This window comes from Cajanus cajan, chromosome 7 (assembly GCF_000230855.2).
Source record: "Cajanus cajan strain Asha chromosome 7, NIPB_CcT2T_4, whole genome shotgun sequence".
In the NCBI taxonomy this organism is placed as follows: Eukaryota; Viridiplantae; Streptophyta; class Magnoliopsida; order Fabales; family Fabaceae; genus Cajanus; species Cajanus cajan.
Window position 1 is genome coordinate 25032827 of NC_138523.1, and position 24198 is coordinate 25057024.

The 24198-nt window shown below is 27.3% G+C and overlaps 2 protein-coding genes across 3 annotated transcripts in view; one reads left to right on the forward strand and one right to left on the reverse strand.

Annotated features, from left to right (window-relative positions):
• Positions 1–266: 266 nt before the first annotated feature.
• The window catches only part of LOC109815140 (glycinol 4-dimethylallyltransferase), a 67357-nt gene continuing 43425 nt past the window's right edge, over positions 267–24198 (forward strand). The window contains exon 1 of one of the 2 annotated variants that reach the window (XM_083059458.1): positions 267–446. In XM_083059458.1, the coding sequence (XP_082915584.1) occupies positions 395–446 (52 nt within the window). In that variant the 5' untranslated portion in view covers positions 267–394. The remainder of the gene's footprint in view (positions 447–24198) is intronic. The other variant, XM_083059457.1, reaches the window with a different exon arrangement.
• Positions 12428–13017, reverse strand: LOC109799163 (histone H3.2). The gene is given in 3 exon segments (XM_020359695.3): positions 12428–12700; positions 12702–12810; positions 12813–13017. Coding segments are annotated over 3 exon segments (381 nt in total). The 5' UTR covers positions 12940–13017; the 3' UTR covers positions 12428–12555.

Below are 24198 nucleotides of genomic sequence, written 5' to 3' on the forward strand. Positions count from 1 at the left end.
TAATTCTTCTTTTGTTTGACTTTACATGATATATACTTTTAATGCAAGATACACGTCTATAAAAATAATATATTAATTTTTAGTAGAATTTCATTGATCATATGTACGATATGGAGGATCCGGAGTATCCCTTGCTACTGGTTTAGTTTCTATTATTTGCCTAGCAAAGTTGGCCATGTCAACTGCGATGGAGTGTATATTATTATATTGCAATTAATTATTTTCCCCCAAAAGGATGAGACGTGATGGAGTGTATCAATTTGTTGGTCAATGATACTATTTTAAGTCTAATCTAGTCTATAAAAACCTCTCTTCTAGTTTTCTCTGTTGCACGGGTGTGTGTTTAATTTTCTAAAGGAAGTGCTTTGTGTTGTTAGTAGCAGGTTCAATTTCCATGGATTCAGCGTTTCTTAAATGTTTTCCTAATGCTTCTTCACTCACAACTGGTACCTATATATACATATATATGTTTTCCATTTCTTTCTTCTTGATTTCATCTATTTTTCAAGTAAAACTTTGTGTATAAATTTGTTAATTTTTCATTAGAGAATTAAGCATTTTCTGACTAATATGAGGTCATTGCTATATATTGCAGGTGGAAATCTCTTGCGGAGTAAATATTCCACCAAAAATATTTACTTTACAAGTATGTGTTGCACATCCCCCAACTCCTTTATACTTTATTATAATTATCACTATCTCCTACGTGAAACATGCATTAGCTAGTAGAAGGAGGAATCAGTTTTCACCCTTCATGTATGGATTGACCAATATTATTAATTATTATTCTAGGAGCGTTGAAAATAACTCAATCTTACCCGCGATCGATCCTATTGACAAATTTCAAATATTAATTTATTTTATATATATATATATATATATATATATTTATTTATTGATAACTTCAAAAATATATCGTTGACCACATACTCATGAGTAACTACTATATTATTTAAATTATACTACTTCAGTAATCAACCTCATTATTATCTTACTAATCTTATTATCTTACTGAACTTTTCCTTTTTGTATCTAGGTTATTTACCAATCTTCTTTATTTGAACTAGCCCTAGCTCATTGATGACTCACTCCAAATTCTGTCATCAAGTTGTCTATCAACTAATCATTGATTATATTAAAAAACAATACAAATTTATTGCCTTTTCGTTTTCATTTATACATTTTGTTTTTGGTATTTATCATTGAAATAATCTTTAATTTTTCGTAACTTATGACACAACTCAAACCAACCAATTATTGACCGGGTTAGTGTGTTTCAAATTTAATAGCAAGTTAATGGATCATACTTTTACAAATGTTTTCAAAATATTTTACCACCTTATATCTAATTTATGCAGTATTAAAAATAAAATGAGTGGATGAAGTTCATAATGCAAAAATATTATTTAAGCAATAATAAAAATGAGTTCTGAGGGTCTTGATTGTTAGAGAAAAAAAAAAGTTAAAAAGAAGAATCAATTAAAAGTGGTTAGAGAAGGATAAAGTAATGGACAAAATTAAGGAATAGAGGAAGAGAGAGTGAATGAAAAAAATAGCTTTTAAAAATAAAATATATTCTAAACAAAGAATAAATTGAAAGGATATTTAAGAAATATTTTATAAAAATAAAAATAAAGACATATTTATTATTAAAATACTTAAATATGCTTTTAGTTCTTATCTAATGATCAAATTTTAATTTTGATCTTTATTATAAAAAAAAACTCATCCTTGTAAAATTTATAACTATTATGTTTAATGTTTATTATTATGCATGTAATCATTTTCAACTACTTGTTTATTCATTAAAAAGTGAAGTGATCCTTTTAGGTGTAGTGATATCATGCTAATGGATAACCCCTCAAAAAAACATTTATAAATCTTTAAAATAAATATTTTTATATACCTTAACATCATCATTAGAGAGATTAAAAATAGTGATTTTACATTTTAGAGAGATAAAAATCCAAGTAAAAAGTATTTTACATGAACCAAAATAAAAATTTACTCATTTTATAAAGACAAAAATTAATGTTTACAAATTTTAGGAAAATAAAAAATAAAGAATTTTTTTTTACAATAATCAAAACCAAAACTCACTAATTATAATTGGAACTAAAAATATATTTAAATCTTATTAATAAAATAAAAAATGTGTATATCATTTGCCAAAAAATTTAAAGAAATAAAACTAAACTCGATACAAATTATTTTAATCGGGCCGGATAAATCAATTTGGTGGAACTCGACTCAGCTCGAATAAGCACAAGTAAATTATTTCGTACATTTACTTTGAAAATATTGAAATCAAAAAATCCAACAAATTAAAGAGTTTGCATTTTTTTATCACAGTAATAAAGTAAACTAATAGGAAAGGTTGAAAATTTTCAGTCACAGCCGCACATTATATTTTTATTGGTTGAATCCCCCTTGGTTGACGCCATCTAATTCACATAAACTCCAAAGTGATTTTCGGCCATTATATGTATTCTTACATATAAAAGTATGGTTGGTTTTATGGTGCAAGCTAGACTAACTATGGTCAAGTGGAACCATGGTTAGCTATCTTGTACTTAAGCTAACCAACTCTAGTTACCTTCTTAGAAGTTTATGGAGCAAGCTAAGCTAATCCTAGTTTAGAAACATCATAGGTTAGCTTAAGTTAACTCCCTCTACCTAAATTAATAATTATTTTAAACTAGTTTGTTGAGATGTCGCTTTCAAGGCCATGTGACTTATTTTAACAAACTTGGATGGCTTCCTCACCAAACTTGGACGTCCAACCTTGGTGGATTTGAAATTTGTTTGTACCATCCAAGCCCAAATAAGCCCATGGTTTAGTCTAGTTACACCTTACCTAAATAACTAATTACACCTTTCAAAAAAAAAACAAGGAAAAAAATTCCTACACTACTTGACCCAAAATACATGGTTAAAAATTATCCTATACAATATGTACAAGGAGACTAAGTGACTAAAAGAATGCATACTCTAGGTTTATTATCTTCTTTAGTAGCTTCCTCTAGTCTTAGACCTTGTCAAAGGTCTTATGGTCTTCATGGATGGTCGTCTATCACTTTTTTTTATTTATTATTATTTATAATTCTTCCTTACTTTCTCCTTTTCACTGATTAAACAATTATGGAAGCATTCTATCTTTGTTCATCTTTTTCTTAGTCATAATTATTATACTCATCCTTTTCCCTATGCTTCCTTCCATTATTACTCTTCCAGTCTTCCTTACTCTTTCCTAAATACTTCTCTTCATTATTTCATCTAGTCATTCTCTCTTATTTAAACACCTCAAACATCACCATTTTTATCTACTTAGCGATGTTGTGTCTAGTCAGACAAACCTCAAGCTCAATGCAGAGAAGCCTAAGACCTCTCTGCCACATTCAGGTCTAGCATGGCATTTCCCATGCCTATCATAGTTAATCGCACTCACGTCATTTGATGCATTAAAATTGTGTTTGACGTCGCTACAAAATCTATAATACCTAAATCACGACTCAAGGTTCTCTAACCTTTCCAACACCATCTTAACACCTTAACACTTCAATCAATGTGAATACATGCAACCATAACCTCCAATATTCAACAACACTTGATCATTATGAATTAACTCATAATCACTCAAATTCCACAAAATTTCCAAATTATCATGCAACCCTAACAATGTAATATTCAACACACCACAATATATAATTCAACATAGGATTAAGAAATTTTCACTACAAGAAGAATGATGAATTGCGACGGATAAATTGCGACGATTATCCTGAAACCGTCATCGCTTTGATATTGCGACCCTTCATACGACGGTTTCTCCTAACCGTCGCAAAATTTTTCAACATTACGACGGTTTCTCCCAAAATCGTGGCAAAATTTTCCAACATTGCGACGATTTCTCCCAACCGTCGCAAAATATTTCAACATTGCGATGGTTTCTCTCAAAACCGTCACAAAATTTTCAAACATTGCGACGGTTTCTTCCAACCGTCGCAAAATTTTCCAACATTGCGACGGTTCCTCCCAACTATCGCAATTTAGAAGACAAAAATTGAAATAAAAATTCAAACAAAGTCATGCACACTCCAAAATTATATAATTTTACTTTCAATAAAAAATAGAAAAATAAAATAATAATGACATGTAATTACATTTAGAAATGTTAAAAAGGAAAAAATACTTTAATATACTTTTTATTTCTCTATCTTTTAAATTATTTTAGAATAAAAAAGTTTTATGTTAATCCTAGGAAGCTAAAAATTAAAAAACATATATATATGTTACATTTTTTTATGTGTTAGTAAGATTAATAATACATCTTAATTGTGGATTAAATCGAGAATATTGAAAAAATAATAAATAATTTATGAAATTTATTATTTTAATGGTTAATTAAATAAGAGATATTTGATAAATTAATTATATTTTCACAAATAATAACTTAAAAATCACTTCTAGGTTTGAATATAATACATACACACACATACACACATATTTATATATATAACCCCTATTTAATTAGAATTTAAAAGTTATTTTTAGTACAAACTAAATATTATTTTGTTCAAAAATTATGGTGAAATTTGATAAAGTTTAGGATTAAAAATATATTTAATAGTAGATTAGACCAAAAGTAATATTTTTCTTTTGGAAGTATTATATTATCTTAATAAACTTATATTTTATTAACAATTTTATATATTTTTTGTTTAATATAAGATACACAATTATCATCAAAAAAAATTATATATATATATATATATATATATATATATAGAGAGAGAGAGAGAGAGAGAGAGGAGGAGGAGGAATCAAATGACTCACAAAGTAACTCTTAATAAAATTACTCTGCTCAATAACTCATGGTATAAGTTAAATTTTATTGATCCAATTATTAAATTAAAAGTCATTAAATTTTACTAATAATTAATATAGAAAAAAATGATTAGAAAATAAAACAAGGATAAATACATTTTTTGAATTTTATATCTTAGATTTAAGATGAATAAATAAATTAAGTTAATTAATAATTTATTTAAAATGTTAAAATTTAATTTATAAAAATAATATTTTAAAAGAGAAAGGTTATAATAACACTAGTGTAACTTTTACTAAGTATTACATCCCTCAATAACTTTATATTAAATGTGAATTTTATAAATTCAATCATTAGATTGAAAGTTTTTTACTCTTAGATCATATATACAAAATTTTATATTAATTCAAGATGATTTGATACTTCATTCTTGTAAAAAAAATGATGTAATATATACATTTCAAAATATACTAAATATGAATACTTATTTGATTACCTTCAAGTTGTTCAATTTTAACAAAATTTCATATAAACATATAAAGTGATATGAACTTTCAATCCAACTGTTGGATTTACAAAATTCACATTTAATATAAGATTATTAAGCAGTGTAATACTTAGTAAAAGTTACACCAGTGTTATTATATCCTTTCTCATTTTAAAATATATAAATTATTATTTAAACTTTTAAATTTATAATAAATAATTTAAATTATATCATAATATTAATTTCAAATAGAAATAAGTAGATTGTTAATTATAAAAATAAGTATATATATATAAATAAAGATTAATTAAATATAATATAATTATTATTAGTAATATAATTAATATATATTTATAACGGTTCGGATACACCGAAATGAGAGAGATCCAAAGATAGTATAAGTATGAGATTGTATAGTTGAGAATGACTTAAATGAATTAATTTGTACTACTTATACTGACAACATGTATCTGCTTTTCTATAGCTTATCTCATTAGAACTTCACAGTTAAGTGTGCTTGACTTTGAGTAATACAGGGATGGGTGACCTTCTGGGAAGTTTCCTAGAAACTGTGTAAGTAAGGACAAAACATGCTAAAAAGTGAAGTATTCTGAAATAAAATAATTGAGAAGAATAACAACCGATTTTGAGACGTCTAAAAAATTTAATAAAATAAAAAATAAATATGTAGCGACTAATTTAGAGGCAGTTAGTGCGATAGGTGTTGTAAGGGTCGCAATTCCAATTTTGCGATGGTTTGTGCAACAATTCCAGTAATCGTCGCAAAATTCACTCGTGACAGACATTTCTGTAACGGTTGGTGAACCATCGCAATGGTGTCTTTGCAGAAGTTCTAACCGTCGCAATGTAGGTCATATAACTGTCGCAAAATCGTCATTTTCTTATAGTGTTTACCTCATACATGGTCATACAACAACATCAATCTCAGATCATTAACATATATGTTTCAAGTGAAATTCAACCAATAAACTTAAGAGGCTTCTTAGGAGTCACTTCGCTACCCTTATCCATCACATGTGCACATAATGTGAGACAATCTCACTACCTTTCTTACCTCAGATGGTGATCTCTAAGACATAAAAATGATCTCTATTGTTTTGAGGCTATTCCATGAGGTCATTGGGATTGATCTTTGGGACTTCCTCTAAAAACACTCTTAATGTTTGAGAAATTAATGTATTATATGACTTAACATTTCTCTATTACTAAGAAGACTTTAGACTTAAGAGTCCAAACTTAAAGGCTTCTCACAACATATATTTTATGCCTATTTTATTTTAATTATTAAAAAAATCTTTTATTTATATTATAAACTCAAATAAATGATTTGATTTAACTTATATTATAAATAGTAAACAATTTTATTTTACTTTTATTTTGTAAAATAGGATGTTATGATGTGTGAGAGTGAAGTGCTATCTTTAAATAATATATTTTATTTATTTTTATAGTATTACTTATTTTTTAATAAAATATTTGATTTATTTTTATAGTATTTATTCTAACAAAAATTAATGATAAACATTTTTATAAATATTTTCATTATTTTATTGTCCTCATCGAATAAATGATTGTATTTTTCCCTCTTTTCAAAGACAAATATTTAATTATCATTGACATTTTTTTTTACTATCGAGTACTAAAGTTATTCATTAACTCTTGTTAATGGAGTAAACTTATGAACATTTTTTTTTATAACATGATTAATAAAAAAAATCACAATGTGTATATCAATTCTACTTAAAAATTATTTTGAAAATTTGAGTGACATATAAAATATTATATTTGGTCTTAGTTGTAAACAACAAAATTGATTTTTTTTAGTCCTAATTATAAATAATAATTATTAGCTTTTAAAGTTAATGAGGGTAAATTTCTTTTATGTTCTTAATTTATTGTTAACTTTATTCCATATGCTTTCACTTATAACTAAAATTAAATATAACAACCACTTAAAGTAAATGACATCTTTGAAATAAAACTTGAATTTAAGGTAAAATCAATTAAAACTAACCAACTTCATCAGTTATATTGATCTTGATAATTTGGATGGCTTGATGTCACACTTTCTACCTTGCATGCTAATATTCTCAAATCAAATAAACAAAGGAAATCCGTCTAAAAAAACCTTTAATTGAAATAAATAATAGTTCATAGAACACCCAAGAATAAATGATTCATATTAGTTCATAATTATGTCAATAGTTACTTAGAAGAAATAATTATTTCACATACATCATCACTTAACCTCAATCTATAACTTGCTCTATAATTTTGGGTTTTCTACAAGAATTAAGGGTTTCTCACAAATTCTCAAACACATCAATTCATCCACAATTCACATCACACGGAGCATAATTAACAATCAGAGAATACAAAAATATCATGTTATCAATCAATCACTCAAAACACAAGTAAAAGTTGGTGGTTCCCAAAGTTCACCCAAAGCGCAAAATTTGGGGACCAATTTCGCTACCTAGCCAACAAATATCTCACATTCCAAAATAAGATTACTCACTCTTCCCTTACATTGTTGAATGCTTGACTAATGATGAAGATCTTTGGAATGTACTCTTGTAGTCCTTGCGTCTGCCTATTGGATTTTTTACATTCAATGAGAAAAAAAAAAAGTGTATCAGAGAAGCGTAAAATGAAAATTGATGTTGACCCCCCTTCAAAAAAACTCTTAACCCTCAACTCTTCAAGTTAAAGATTAGCTTCGAATTCACTATCCTTTCCCTTATATTAAATTAAAATGAATATATATATATATATATATATATATATATATATATATATATATAATCAAATACATAGAAATAAATTAATATAAACAAATATTATTTTTTAATTAATTATCATACTAACAATATACTTTAACAAACGTTTCTCAATTAAATAAAAGCACACATATTTATTTATAAGCCTCAATTTTATTTATGATCAAATTTTACCAATTAAAACGTCTTTTATTATTTTCGAAAAACTTGAAGGGTTTAAAACTGAAGTTTGGCTGTGTTTCTATGTCATGTCACCCATCAATATCACGTTAATAAAATCAGTTAAGTTTTTAATGAAAGAATGATACAAAAATTTTGATTTGTACAACTACAATCCTTTGGAAACTCAATTGGAAGAAGGAAAGTAGGAAATTGCACATTATAGTACTTAAAAATGAAAAATAGATTTAATCATTTTAGTTTTAATTCAATTACATATGTAAATGCATGTAAATCAAATTATTGTAATATTAAAGATTCGTGAAATATGATTGGATATATTTATAAAATTTATTTGAATACTAATGAGAATATGGTACTATGTGCCTTGTTAATATTTTGAGGCATGAGAACTACAAATCAATTATGAGGTATACAATTTATTTTTGACAAAAAATAATTTATATTTGAATTAATAAAATAAAATTATCGAGTTATATGACGCTAAAAGAAAGAAGTCTGCAATTACTATAATAAATAGTATAAAAATCTCTTAAAAATTATATATGTGAAAACAATGAATAGTCACCTTTATATATTATTATAAACAGAAATTAAAATATTTAAATAATTAACTTTTTTATATAATTTAATTAAAACAGAAATAAGATGTTAGAATATTAAGTTTATGTTAATATATGTTATTTTATATATCTTAAAAAATTATTGAATTAAATAATATTCGTTCAATATGAAAAAAAAACTTCTTCTCTCCTAATTTTTTCAACAAGATTGAATATTGAGACATCAATCAAGTAATTTTTTTAAGATAGTTTTAAGTAATAAATTATTGGTTAAATTGTAATTTTAGTTCCTTTATTTTTATCAATTCACAATTTTTTTCATTTTATTTTAAAATAAACATATTTAGTCTTTTTAATTTTAAAAATACTGAATTTTGGTTCTTACAAAATTATATCACTACAAGAATTTCGCGGATTAGCGAGGGATATAAATCCAAGCTATTTCCTCGCTAATTAGCGAGGGACTGGCGAGGAATACAGTCTCTCTCTAATCCCTCGCTAATTAGCGAGGAAATAGCTTGGATTTATATCCCTCGCTAAATTCCCTCGCTAAATAGGATCATTTTGCGACCAACCTTCATCTCCTCGCAAATCCGTCGCTAAAGTTAGTGCTTATTTAGCAAGGAACTTAGGCCCTCGCAAATCCCTCGCCAAATTATGAGCCAAAATATAAAAACAAATTTTTCATCTAGCGAGGGAGTTTTCTTGTCGCAAATCCCTCGCTAATGTATAGCCCTCGCAAATCCCTCGCAAATTAGTGAGGGAAAAGGTTTTTCGCTAATCCCTCGCAAATAAGAGATTTCGTTGCTAGTAAAATTTGAAATTCAAATATTTGTAAAATTTCTTGAAATAGTAGAATTTCAAATTCTCCCAAAAAAGTAAGAATTTGAAATTCTTCATATTTTTTTATTTTTATTTTACTTATATATATTTTATCTTATTTGTTATCTATTCATTTTTTTAATTATTCAATATTTAAAAATAATTTTAAAATTATTAAATACTATCTAATATTAATTTTAAAAATTATTAAATATTATCTAAAATTATCTATTAAATAAAACTATTGATTAAAAGATAAAATATACAAATTTTTAGACTTAATTTATTGAATAAGAAATTCAATATATAACGTAATTACATTCATTAAATAACTCTTTTAAGAGTTACTTTTGAAGTAACTGAATTTTCACTCATATATATTTTTTAAAACATACACACACACACACACACACACACACACACACACACATATATATATATATATATATATATATATATATATATATATCATAAATTGTAAATATAATTTATATGTTTACAATATGAATTTAGTCCGTGTATGTCTTGTTTTCTTAATTATGATAATTTAAAATATTTTTGTTTATTTTGATTTATATATGAATTTAGTCTCTGTAAGTTCATGTTTTCTCAATTTTAGTTCTTTAAATTTTTATCCTTATAAATATGAATTTTTCAAATTTTAGTTCTTTAAATATATATTATAATTTTCTTTCACTTTAGTTCATGTAACTTCGTACTAACAACTAAAAATTAGAAAGAAAAAATATAAACTTATATTGACTAAACTTTGAAAAAAAAATTTAGTCTGTCCCAATCATTTTTTTTTTGGTACAAAACAAAGCAAGAAGGGCTATTTCCTAAAGACACCCAACTGAGCCTATCATGTCCTAGTAAATTGGCCTCAACCTCTCTTCAATTATTAGGGATGGTTGATTCCAATGGACATAAGCATAGGGTTAGTTTTGTTTGTAATCTTTTTTTGCACTTTAAGCAACTGAACTTATATTGGGTTATTGTAAATTGTGTGATTTTTAGCTGTTTGTTGGCTATAAATATGGTTCTCTTAGTAGAATACACATAAAAATACAAGATATAACACTAAGTCAAAGTTATTTTTTCTCCTAAAATTATTTATAATGTTACTAAATATTTTACAGTACTTTTTAGTTTAGAGACCGTCCTGCATACAAAAGATTAATCTAATTAATATAACAATACAATAAGATTTTTTTCTCTAACGTGCTTCAACTAAAGTTTCTCTATAATGTTATTATTTATTATAATCAGATATTGTAAAAATTATTATTTATTATAATAAGAGATTATAAAAATTTTAATCAACTTAATTTAATTTTTTATTTAAAAGTATTCAAAATAAAAGCAATATTAATATTATAAGAGGTAAAAGTAATAAATACATGAGATTTAAAATAAAACTAAAACAACAACTTATTTCTATGTAAATTTTTTTTCTTATATTTATCTTTTTTAATATTATTTTTGAATTTAAAATAATACCATATTAAAATTATAATAGTATATATTTTTTTTATATATTTTTATCAGTATTATTTTGATTTATTTTATTATTATATTTATTTATAGTTTAAATTAAATTCATTTATAAAGATAAAAGTAATTTAAATTTATCAAATAAAAAGTTTAAAATATTTATATTTAATAATATAATATATTTAAAAATTATATTGACTAATATTTTTTATACTTATATAAAATTAAAAAAAGAGTTGTTACCGCTTTATATTTTTAGTTTCCCTCCTAAAAATAAATAAAGTTGCTTATTAAGTGAAATTGCTTCTCATCCCAATTCTTACCGCTTCAATCTGCTCTTCTTCAAACCCTTCACTCTCACCCTCTCTTCTTCAAACTGCTCATCCAGCAGCTTCGCCCTTCCTCCTCGCCGCCATCGGTTAGGCAGAACCAGACCGCCTCCCTCAAACCACCGCCCCCAAGGTATTCAACTCAATCACCAACTTCCAAATTCTCATTCAAATTCAATTCACTTCACTACAAAAAAATCAAGTTTTAGCTATCACCAAAATCGGTCGCTATTTAGGTAAATTCAGTCGCTATTACATTCAGCGACCGAAATAGCGACCGAAAAATTCCGTCGCTAAAACCCTGGTCGCTATTTCAAATAGCGACCGAAATTTTTTCCGTCGCAATTTAGCGACCGAAAAATCAGTCGCTAGACAATAAAAATCCGTCGCTAAATTTTGGTCTCCTAACTTCTGGAGACCAATTTTGCGACCGAATTTTTTGGTAGCAATTTCCGTTGCTATTTTTTGTATTTATTTAATAAAAACATTTTATGAATCAGTCGCTATTTCGGTCGCTAAAAAACTGTTGTAGCTACGGATAAAATCGGTCGCTATTTCGGTCGCTAAATAATTGATGTAGCTACGGATAAAATCGGTCGCTATTTCGGTCTCAAAATAATTGATATAGCTACAGATAAAATCAGTCGCTATTTCGGTCGCTAAATAAATGATATAGCTACGGATAAAATCGGTCGCTATTTCAGTCGCTAAAACACCATCAAAAACAAAACAAACCAAATAAATTTAAAATTTTAATTTTGATAACAAGAAACAGATCCTGAGAAAGTAAAAGAAAGAAATGGGAACATGTTTCAGATAAAAGAGGTGGTAAAAAGAAATATCCATAAAGGTTTTTTAAATTTGGGGAAAGCTAAAAGCTTAAATCAAAATCACCTGTCTAAGGATACAAACAATGCTAAGACTTAAACATTAAAATTAAACTTGATTATCCTCAAATTACAAATAGGGTTATACATCCACTTACACCAAAACTAGAAATTTCAGACTACTGATAAGTGAAAGTAATCGATTACAATACAGAAGGAAAGCCCTAAGCCCTCTCGCCCCTAATCCTACGAGCAAGCTGAATATCCTTGGGCATAATGGTGACTCTCTTGGCATGAATAGCGCAGAGATTTGTGTCTTCAAAAAGACCAATGAGATAGGCCTCGACGGCTTCCTGAAGAGCAGAGATCCTTGAAATCCTGAGCGATTTCCCTCACCAGCCTCTCGAAAGGAAGCTTCCTGATGAGAAGCTTGGTGCTCTTCTGGTACTTGCGGATCTCCCTCAGCGCCACCGTGCCCGCCTGAAACGGTGGGGCTTCTTCACGCCGCCGGTGGCCGGAGCAGACTTACGTGCGGCCTTCGTCGCCAGCTGCTTCCTCGGAGCCTTTCCTCCGGTGGACTTCCTTGCGGTTTGCTTGGTACGAGCCATTGATATCGCAAAGGAGGGTTCCAAGAGTGAGAGAGAGAATGAGACTAGTGTTTGTTTTATTTATAGGGGTACGTACATCGCCAAAAAAGGTTGAGCGGGAATTTTTCTTTTTTCATTCGGCCAAATTTTGATTCAGCCGCGCGAATGTCACCGTTGATGCGGGTGTCAATCAACGGATGAGCTCTTTCCTCAACTTAAGCCACAGATCGCGATCCCTGTCGCTTACAAAAGCACCAATAGAGATACAGTTTGACGAGCAATTGTTTATTTCAATTGGAAATGACATTGGAAAAGCACGAAATTTGAATTTATTTGTCGTTCTCCAACGTGTTTCTATAAGATCACCCACGGGGTGATGTGTTTGATTTGTCTAGAAAGTCAATTCTACAAGAATCAAAACTCCTCGACAGAGAAAAATATGAAATGATGCACAAATATTATATACATTGGTCTCATTTTATTATAATGACTTGTGTATTCTTTTTTTTTTTTTCTATAAATGACGATGATGGAATTTGAATTAAAGTTTCATATATATTTTCCAAATCTCTTACGGTTAAGCTGATTCTATGGGATAGTTGTGAATATTTTTAGTATAAATAATTTTTCATTATTATTTAATAACGTATTATTAGAATTGTGAGATTATGTATGCGTTTACTATCTTATTTTCATTTTTAAATAACTTTGTAAAATTTTGAAAATTAATTTAAACGTAATTTTTTTCTCTTTCTTTTTCTTTTAAAATCTCATAATAATAAAAAAAGAGTAAAAAAGTGAAGAAAAATTCTCCTTGTTCAAATAAGTGAATAAAAAAACTTACATAGTTGATTTTATTAAATAAAAAAATAAGGAAAGAAAAGTAGTTAAGCACTTATATGGATCTTTGCAAAAAGTTTTTCAAAATCAACATAAGTTCAATAAATAATTAATAATATTAATAAAATTAATATCTCTACTCTAATCTCATATGTTTCTATTGCTATGTCATCAAGAACATCATCAACAGCATGGTCAGGATCATCTGGGGTAGTACTCGGTGCAGAAGGGGTTGGCCTTAAAGGGTCAATGTTGAGATGGCGTAGTATATATCGCATCTGCTCATCATGCTGTCGTATATGCTCTTCTAATGCTTTTTCCTTTGCTTCTTTTGCAGCAAGCTCAACATTTAATTTAGTTATCTTATTTTGCATTTCTTCTATCACCCTTGCAGTGACTGGTGATGGCAGTGACTTGGAAGATTGTGACTTAACTTTAAATTAATCTAACTCAATTGGAAGATAAATAAAATTTAATAAAAAAAGGTGCTTTATAGAAAAAAAAAGTTTTAAGCAAACGAACTCATTATTAATAGGAAACAGAGTGGAGAAAGCAAATAGTTTTGTTAAACAATCAATTAGACCCAATTATTTATTTATTTATTTATTTATTTTTCGTTCTTACCTAATTCTCTTTGTAAACAAATGTGATACGTTAGCTTCTCTCTCCCGTCTTTCTATTATTTTACTTTCTTTCTATAAATAGTTTGATTGTTTGGCATATCTAATGAAGGAGTAAAGAACTAATTTCCTCTCCCAACATAACCCACCTTAAAGTGAAGATATTGAATAAAAATTTATAATGTTAAACACTAAACAGTAAATTATGAGGCATCTATACATCCACAAAATCCCATATATGATACTCTAATATATTTTAAATATTCTGATATATTTTAGATATGATACTTCTTAAATATGTACGACACTTTTTCATTGTGTCACAATTAAAAATAATTATTTTTTGTTCAGACATAATTTGAACATTTTTTTTGATAAAGTAAGTGAATGATAATAAATTAACTAAATTTTTTAAATATATTTTAATTAAAAATATTTTTTTATCAATACAATGACTAAAAGTATTATAATAAATAATGAAATTAAATAAATTAAATCTTATAGTGATTATTTTTTAATAATACTAAATTAAATATTCTAATTATTTTATAATAAATTAAAATAAAAAAATAAAATATTTTAACTGGTATTTCAAATAAAACACATTAAAATATTATAATCAAAAGAAATCCAGTATTAAATCCAAAGATTATAAAAATCATAATTAAAATTATAATAAATATTTTGATATTAAATATTTGTATAAAGATATTGCTACAGATTTTAGATTTTATTTATTATATTTTATAATCAAAAGATATCTAATATTAAATCAAAAAGATTATAATAATTATAACTCAAATCCAGATAAATATTTTGATTTACTACTATAATAATTATCAAAAAGATAATTATAATAAACTAATACAGATTTTAGATTTTATTTACTATGTTTTATAATCAAAAGAAATCCAATATTAAATTATAAGATAATAAAAATTATAAGCTTCTGTATTTTATATATATATATATATATATATATATATATATATATATATATTACTTTCCCAAAGAAATTAAGTTGGTATAAAATTATTTTCATTTGATGATAATTTATTTTAAAATATTAAAATCTAGTTCATAAATAATTATGACAAGTAGAAATCAAATTAAATAGGAAGTTAAAAGATTTCTTATAAATTTTTCCCTGTTGAAAAAAAATACTCCTAAAACACTGATGTAGCTACGAATAAAATCGGTCGCTATTTCGGTCGCTAAAACACTGATGTTTCACGGAACCAGATATGATCTTTCATTTTTCTTTTATAATCAAATTTGATTATGATATGAATTGATACGTGATTTTTTTGCCTTTAATTTATTTTGTAATCAGATTGGCTAATTTTGACTTGAAGCAACACATTAAAAGAGACAATATATTTTGATCATTTATTTCAATAAAAATTTAAAAACAAATCAACTATACTCACTTGCTCTAACTTTGATCTGAGATCCTTCATGGTTCTCAAAAGATGAATTATTCAATATTTATGTTTCTCCTTCTCTACAGCAAGTAACTGAGCTTGCAACTTTAACGATGAATACTCTAAAAAAAATCACAACATTTAATTTGTGCTTAATTTATTTAAAATAAATAAATAAATAAAAATTTATTTTAAAATTTTAAATATTTGTATTTAAGAAATTGTTATAGATTTTAAATACATATTTTTAAGTTTTTATTTTACTAAATTAATTGAATATAAATTATATTTTATCACTTTTTAATAAAGAGAGTGAATGAAATAAATTAATTAAAATTTTAAAATATATTTTAATTAAAATTATTTTTTTTATCAATATAGCGACTAAAAATATTATAATAAATAATAAAATTAAACAAATTAAATCTTATAATAGTTATTTTTTATTACTGCTAAATTAAATATTCTTATTCTTTTACAATAAATTAAAATGAAAAGGTAATAAAATATTTTAATTGATATTTCAAATAAAATATATTAAAATATTATAATCAAAAGAAATCCAGTATTAAATTAAAAGATTATAAAAATCATAACTAAATTTATAATAAATAATTTCATATTAAATATTTGTATCAAATATGTAACATCCCAAATTTTATTCAATGAAAAGAAATATTTTTTTTATGTGAATAAGTATTTTATTTATGTATTTTACTATTTACGTATACGTATTTTACTATTTATGTATACGTATTTTACTATTTACGAATACGTATGTATGAATAGTATTTTACTATGCAATTGCACAGTGAAGGGGCGGCTGAAACGTGGGCTGCGGATTCTTTCCGTTTCAAAATTTTAATTAATTTGAATATAATAATGAATAGTGCATAGTGCATAGTAATTTATAATATTATTTTAATGAATAGTGCATAGTGCATAGTAACTTCAAAAATTCTATAAATAGGGACTTAAGGTTTTGAAAATTTAGAATTCTAGAGAGAAGGAAATTCTGGAGAAATAGAGAGAGAAAGTAAGAGAGAGAGAAGGAGAAAGAAAAGGAGGTTCTGCTCTAGTGTCTTGTTTAAGGAGAAAGAGGAAGAGATTCTGCCCTAATTCCGATTCCTTTTAAGGAAAGATAGAGAGGAGGAGATTCTGCCCAAATTTCTGTAAACCCAGGTAAGGGGGGAGTGGGAAACCTCGCTTGGGGGTGTGGGAATAATTGTTAAATAGTTTGTTTGTTGGATTGGCTCCCGATCCCTTGCCTGTTGTTTATTTCTTTGAATATGTATTATTGATGTGTTTTGTTTTATATCTTATTTATTTACATATTAGAATCTGTTATTTGAATGGAAGGCTAAGCCTCCTAAGTATTTATAAATTTGTCATCTATTATTTAAATGGAAGGCTGAGCCTCCTTATTATCTTATATTACCTTTTAAGCTTCCTACTTTACTTAAAAGATCTTAATATATTATTATTGAAAAATATGATACCTAAGCAACCTCTGGACTGTTGGATTGTTGGACTGTTGGATTGTTGGACTGTTGGACTGTTGGACTGTTTGGACTGTTGGACTGTTTGGACTGTTGGACTATTGGACTATTAAATTGGATTATTGAAATAATTCTTAATTATGAAATATGAATACAATATGTGTAACATGCTAAAGGTTGAGTCTGTGAATGTATGACATGCATCATATGCACATATTACTCCAGGTGTGCCGCTGAGGCCGCATACCCACGACTAACAAGGTGTACCTTTGAGTCACCCACGATATGCTAACGAGGTGTATGAACACCAGTGATAGGTGTGCCTTCGGGACACCAGTGATGTAACATGCTAACGAGGTGTATGAACACCAGTGATAGGTGTACCTTTGGGTCACCAGTGATAAATTCTGCAACTTCTGTATGGCGCCACATGCATACATTAGTGAGTCAAGTCAAGGAAATCATTATACATAAGCATATATGTGAGATTGATTATATATGTGAATTATATTGCGTGTGTGTGTGCTATTTAACTTTTATTTCTATATCTGCAACTGAGTGAGAAGTTTCTCACTCCCTTGTCATTTTTGTGTATATTTAAATTATGATGCAGATAATTAGCATGAGGCTGAGGATGTTGGTGGTGAAGCTTAGGCTTCTGTTTGGGTTTCGCTCTGATAAGATGTGACATCGGGATTAGCTAGACTTATTGTTAAATTATTATTATTTTTCTTTTGTAATTTTTATGTTATTTATGTTGAAAGTGTGTATTTTTGTCATATTATAATTTTACTAAAAGATTATAAGTTAATTCCTAACTAGGAGGCCCTGCCACCTTTACTGGGATTAATCTATAATCTTTATTTTATTATTTCTTGACAATTTGATACTTACAGTTGAAAATTATGAATGTGCATCTTTTACCCAATGATACTTGAGATAATTATTTTATATTAGACTAAGAAAGAATTTATATATAGATGGTTTATATCTATTGTAATTATGTTGGGGTAGAGGGTGTCACAAAATAAATTATTACAGATTTTAGATTTGATTTATTATATTTTATAATTAAAAGATATTTAATATTAAATTAAAAGATATCTAATATAATGTTGAGGATTTTTCAAAGTTTAGAAAAGATATTATATTATGTATATATATTACTTTTAATATTTTACAAAGAAATTAAAGTGGCACAGCGGTACCATGCGTGACCCATAATCTCCATGTCCATAGTTCGAATCCTAGCTTTGACATTTTAATAAAAATTGCCACATCAATTGACATTTGAATGATAAAAAAAAAAAAGTTTTAGCTACTGATTTTAATTCGGTCGCTAAAATATTCAAAAGTTTAGGATTAGCGACCAAAATAAAATCGGTCGCAATTTTTTTTTATATTTATTCAAAATCGGTCGCTAATTCCGTCGCAGATCATGCTTTCATAAAAAACAATTAAATAGCGACCGAAAATTTTCGGTCGCTAAATCGGTCGCTATTTTAATCAGTCGCTAATTCGGTCGCAAAATAGCGGCCGAAAATTTTCGGTCGCTAATTCGGTCGCAAAATAGAGACCGAAAAATTTCGGTCGCTAATTTCGGTCGCTATTTAGCATTTTTCTTGTAGTGCTTAGTCTTCGCACGGTTGATTTGCGTGTTCAATTTAGGGTTCCAGTTTCTACGTCCGTTGGAAAATGTTGCCTACCTGAGTTCACAGCCGCTTCTTGGAATTGAGGTTAGGTTTTTAGTGGAAGAAATAAGGTTTTGAATAGGGTTGTTCTACGGTGCTGTCTTTACTGGATTAGGATTTACTGCTGAAGGAAAAAAATTAAAAAACAAAAAGAGAAAAAGAGAGAGCAAGTACTGTCTGCGTCTATGAATGCCCTGGATTCTTGACGTGATCTTGGATCTTCATTCTACTCTATTCCTTCGTCTATCCTTTATTTAGTAGCATATTCACTTCATGATAATATTTTGTTATGGTTTACATTGCAAGTTTCTATTTGCGTGCACGGTGGGTCAATCAGTAAACCAATTTTTTATTACATTGCAAGTTTTTTTTTTAATTTTTCATTTTTCAATCTCTCTATTATGTTTCCGAAATTAATTTGTGCATTTTATACAGGTTAGTGATAGGTGTAAACATCAATTCCCATCTTGAGCATTTCCAAGCCAATTTTGTCGAAACTGGCCATGTCGATTTGAAAAAATTGTGAGTCCATTGCTCTGTTTTTTTTAATTCCTTGAAAATAAGATTTTCTCATTTTTCATGTTGATTCTTTTTAATATCTGATAATCATATTCATTTTATTGTGTGTGTAGTGATTCTCTATTATGAGGTATGCATTTAGCCAAAGGCTCTACTAGTTTTCCTCATTACACTAACGTGTTTGCTTTAATTCTGTTATTGTGCATACCTGCATTTGTTTTAAAAGTTATAAGAACTAAACCAACTTAGTTGTCTTTGTATTTATTTTTATCTCATCTAATTATTGATTTGTTTATTTTCTGTTAAAGTATTTGGGAATGCTGATGGAAGTGCTTTGAGTGACGGTGTATTTGCAAATCTGGTTAGTATTATAAAGTATTCGACATATCTTTTTACTGCATCACCTTGAAAAATCTTCCACTATATATGCTTGAGGCTGTTATTTATTTGTGCTAAATTGAAAGTGCTTTTGATTACAATGTGTCTCAATTTTTTTTGTGGCAGCCTTTAATTGAATTTCTGTGTTAAATTTTTTGTTTATTGAAAGTGCTTGCTGTTATGATATTCTTTCTCAGGATTTTTAAGTTTGAGTTCTATTATTGTGATTGTAATTATAAAGAAGAGTAAGATATTTTATTAAATTTGTGATGTTCGAAAAGAAAGATAATTTTTAAAATTACATAAGGACCATTTGAAAAGAAGAGTAAGATATAATTTTACTTCAACCACTGGACACGAAATTTGTAGCTCCACCATCAACTATCGTAGCTCCACATGTTGGGAACACTACGTTTCCATTTTAATCTGTTTATAACTGAAGCTAATACAATTCATGTTAACACGAGTACCAAAATGAATCTTCATATATTAATATGTCTGTCAGATTAAATAGTACCATATTTTTTGTGTATTACTATGAGTGGGATATATATAGTTTGGGAAACTAGCAAGAGTAAAAAGAATGAACCTATTGCACCGAACTTTATCTTCTGTTTTACAGATTCCACGCCACCTTTTTGGGATGGGTCCGAACCCTTCATCACTAAAACTCTTGGATTCAGGCCAAACACCTACCACAGATGAAAATTGATTAAATAAGCTAGCAATATGGAAGAACATTGATCAGAGACTCATTAGAAGTATTGTATTAAGTACTAAGATCAAAATGTCAATCTATTTGATAAAAGGTATGATCGATCAGAAGACAAAAAATGTAATCAGGCAAAGGAAAAATAAATTATTACAAATAATATGATATCTTCTTGCCTTTGATTATTTAGTGGTCCAAAATGAATAAGCCAGTATATGAAAACAATAATTTATGCAGACATGATAGTTTCTAACTAAATTTGATTTTTTGTATAGTAAATTACTCAACATTAAAAAATTAGGGGGCTAGGCGTAATTTCATAAAATCTCCAAAAGTATTAATGTGATTTACTTCTTTTTTTTTTAATACATAAGAATTCAACTTATATGAATTTATAACACAGTGTATCCTACTTAATCAATTGAGTTAGACTTCATTAGTAACTAAATTTAATTTTTGTTTGCAAAATTATTAAAAGTTCTATATTTTGTGATATCAATAGTATAGCTCAGTTGACTGAGTACTAAGTTGTTATAAACTCTTTGGTATTAAGTTCCATTTTGTTAAATAAATAAAAAAAATTCAATATTTTAACATACCAAAGTGTCACTATCAAGCAAATTTTAACCAAATTTTGTCAAAGTTTTCAATTAGTGCAGCATTACTATTATTTTGATTGCTTTGATTTCGCCACATCAACGTTAAAATACTTTACAACTCTATTTAAATTTTGTTCTTAGTTCTATGACTAGCTAAAATTCATTGATAGCTGTGAATTTCTTGAGTTTGGTAAATGCCTTCAACCAGAAAAGGGAGCTTCTTACATATATCTAAAACATATGAAGAATCAATGACACAAAAATATGGAGAAGACACTTCTTCTCATCCTGTAATTGATTTTGATCTTTGGTTAAAAGCTGCAGGTGAAAACAAGAAGAAAAGAGTGCATGGCATGGGACATAGCTTGGATATTGGAACTAGTAGCTCTACCCAAGCTTCATCTCCAGAGGTTGCAGGTGCCTCTACAAATCTTACGCCTATGACAGAAGAACGGGTCACTGCAGTTATAAATAATGCATTGGCCTCTTTTTTGCAAACACAATTACCAGAGATGATGAGACAAATAATTCAAGCAGTTCAACCATCAACAACACCATCAACCAACCAACATAGGGAGGATCAAGGACAAGATGATGATTTTACTAGCTTAGGTTGATTAATATAGGATGACTCGTTATTTGACTTTTCTTTTTGTAAGACATTAATTAGTTTAGGTTTCTTTAAGATAGTATGCACAAGCTGGATTTTGTAAGACATTTAACAATTTGGTTTTGTAAGAGATATTGTTACATGCAACTTTTATCTTAAATCATGTCAAATTGAAAAAAAATTATGTAGATAATTTAGATTTATTTAAAATATCAAATTAAGTGACATATTTACAGGGATTCATGAGAGAATAATGTATATATAGATAATTAGGAAGGTTTCGCGAGATATTAGCGAGGGATTCGCGAGAAAACTCAAAAGATATGTTGTGAAGGTTTCGCGAGGGATTAGCGTGGTATTCGCGAGGGAACTCAATTCATATGCTTTGATGGATTTGCGAGGGTTTAGCGAGGGATTTGCGAAGGACATATTTGCGAGGATTTAGCGACGGATTTGCGAGGGAACTCAATCCATATGCTTTGATGGATTTGCGTGGGATTAGCGAGGGATTTGCAAGGGACATATTTGCGAGGGTTTAGCGAGGGATTTGCGAGGGACATATTTGCGTGGGATTAGCGAGGGATATATTTGCGGGGGTTTAGCGGGGGATTTGCGAGGGCCTTCAATTGCTATATTGCTAGAGAGTTGCGAGGAATTAGCGACGATATCGCGAGGGATAATTACGACGGAGTAGCGACAAAGTAGCGACGGAATATTAAATACAATTAGCGAGGGAATTTAGGTTTTACATTTGCGAGGCGATAGCGAAGAATTAGCGGCACAAATTTGCGACGGACTAGCGAAGCTGGTTGCGAGGGAAAAGCGAAGGAATGTAGCGAGGAAATTGCGAGGGATATGCATCCGTCGCTAATTAGCGACTTGAATTTAGCGACGGAATTATCCCTCGCAAATCCCTCGCTAAACAGATTAGCGAGGGATTTGCGAGGGATCTTTCCCTCTCTAATCCGCGAAATTCTTGTAGTGATATATATATATATATATATATATATATATATATATATATATATATATATATATATATATATATATATATATAGGGGGTTATAATTATACCGATGTAACTTTTACTAAGTATTACACCGCTCAATAACATTATATTAAATGTGAATTTTGTAAATGTAACCGTTATATTGAAAGTTCATATCACTTTATATGTGTATTATCAAATTTTGTTAAAATTGAACAACAACTGGAAGGTAATCAAAGTGTTCATATTTTAGTGTATTTTGAAATGAATATATTACATCAATTTTGTTTTATAAAAATGAAGTATCAAATCATCTTGGATTAATATAAAATTTTGTATATATAATCTAAGAGATATGAACTTTCAATCGAACGGTTGGATTTACAAAATTCACATATAATATATATATATATATATATATATATATATATATATATTATATGTGACTTTTATTAAGTATTACACCACTCAATAATTTTATATTAAGTGTGAATTTTGTAAATCTAACCGTTAAATTGAAATTTCTTTACTCTTAAATCATATATACAAAATGTTATATTAGTCGAAGATGATTTCTTATAAAACAAAATTAAATCTGTCAAAAAATTTATATTTTCGATGAAAAAAGCTTTTGTTGGAAAAGTTATATTATTGATGGAATATTTCTGACAAATTTATATCTGTCGAAAATGTAAGAACTGGTTTTAAATTTGATATAAAAATATTATGATATAATTAGATAAGATTTTAAGTTAGTATTTTATTAATGGTTGATAAGTAGAAAATAAAACAAGGATAAAAACATCTTTTGAATTTTATATGTTTGATTTAAGATAACTTACAAAATAACTCTTGGTAAAGTTATTCCGCTCAATAACTCATGGTGTGTTATGAATTTCATCGATCCAATTAATTGTTAAATTAAAAAATATTAAATTTTACTAATAATTAATATAAAATAATTAATTAGCTTTGGAATAAATTATTTGCTAATTAACAATATAATTGAAACATTATTTTAAATTATTTAACTAAAATCTTAATGACAATTTACTATATGATCTTAATATTTTTGAATAACCAATATCTGGTTTTAAATTTGATATGAGAATATTATGAAATAATTAGATAAGATTTTAAGTTATTATTTTATTAGTGGTTAATTCAAAAATAAAACAAGGATAAATACATTTTTTGAATTTTATATGTTTGATTTAAGGTAAATAAATATGTTAAATTAATTAATAATTTATTTAAAATGTTAAAATTTAATTTATAAGTATGTAATAAATAAATATTTATAATTTTATAAATTATATTATCATTATAAATTATAAAACTAAATAATTTAAATTATAATTTTAAATAGAAATAAGTAGATGTTAATTATAAAAGTAAGT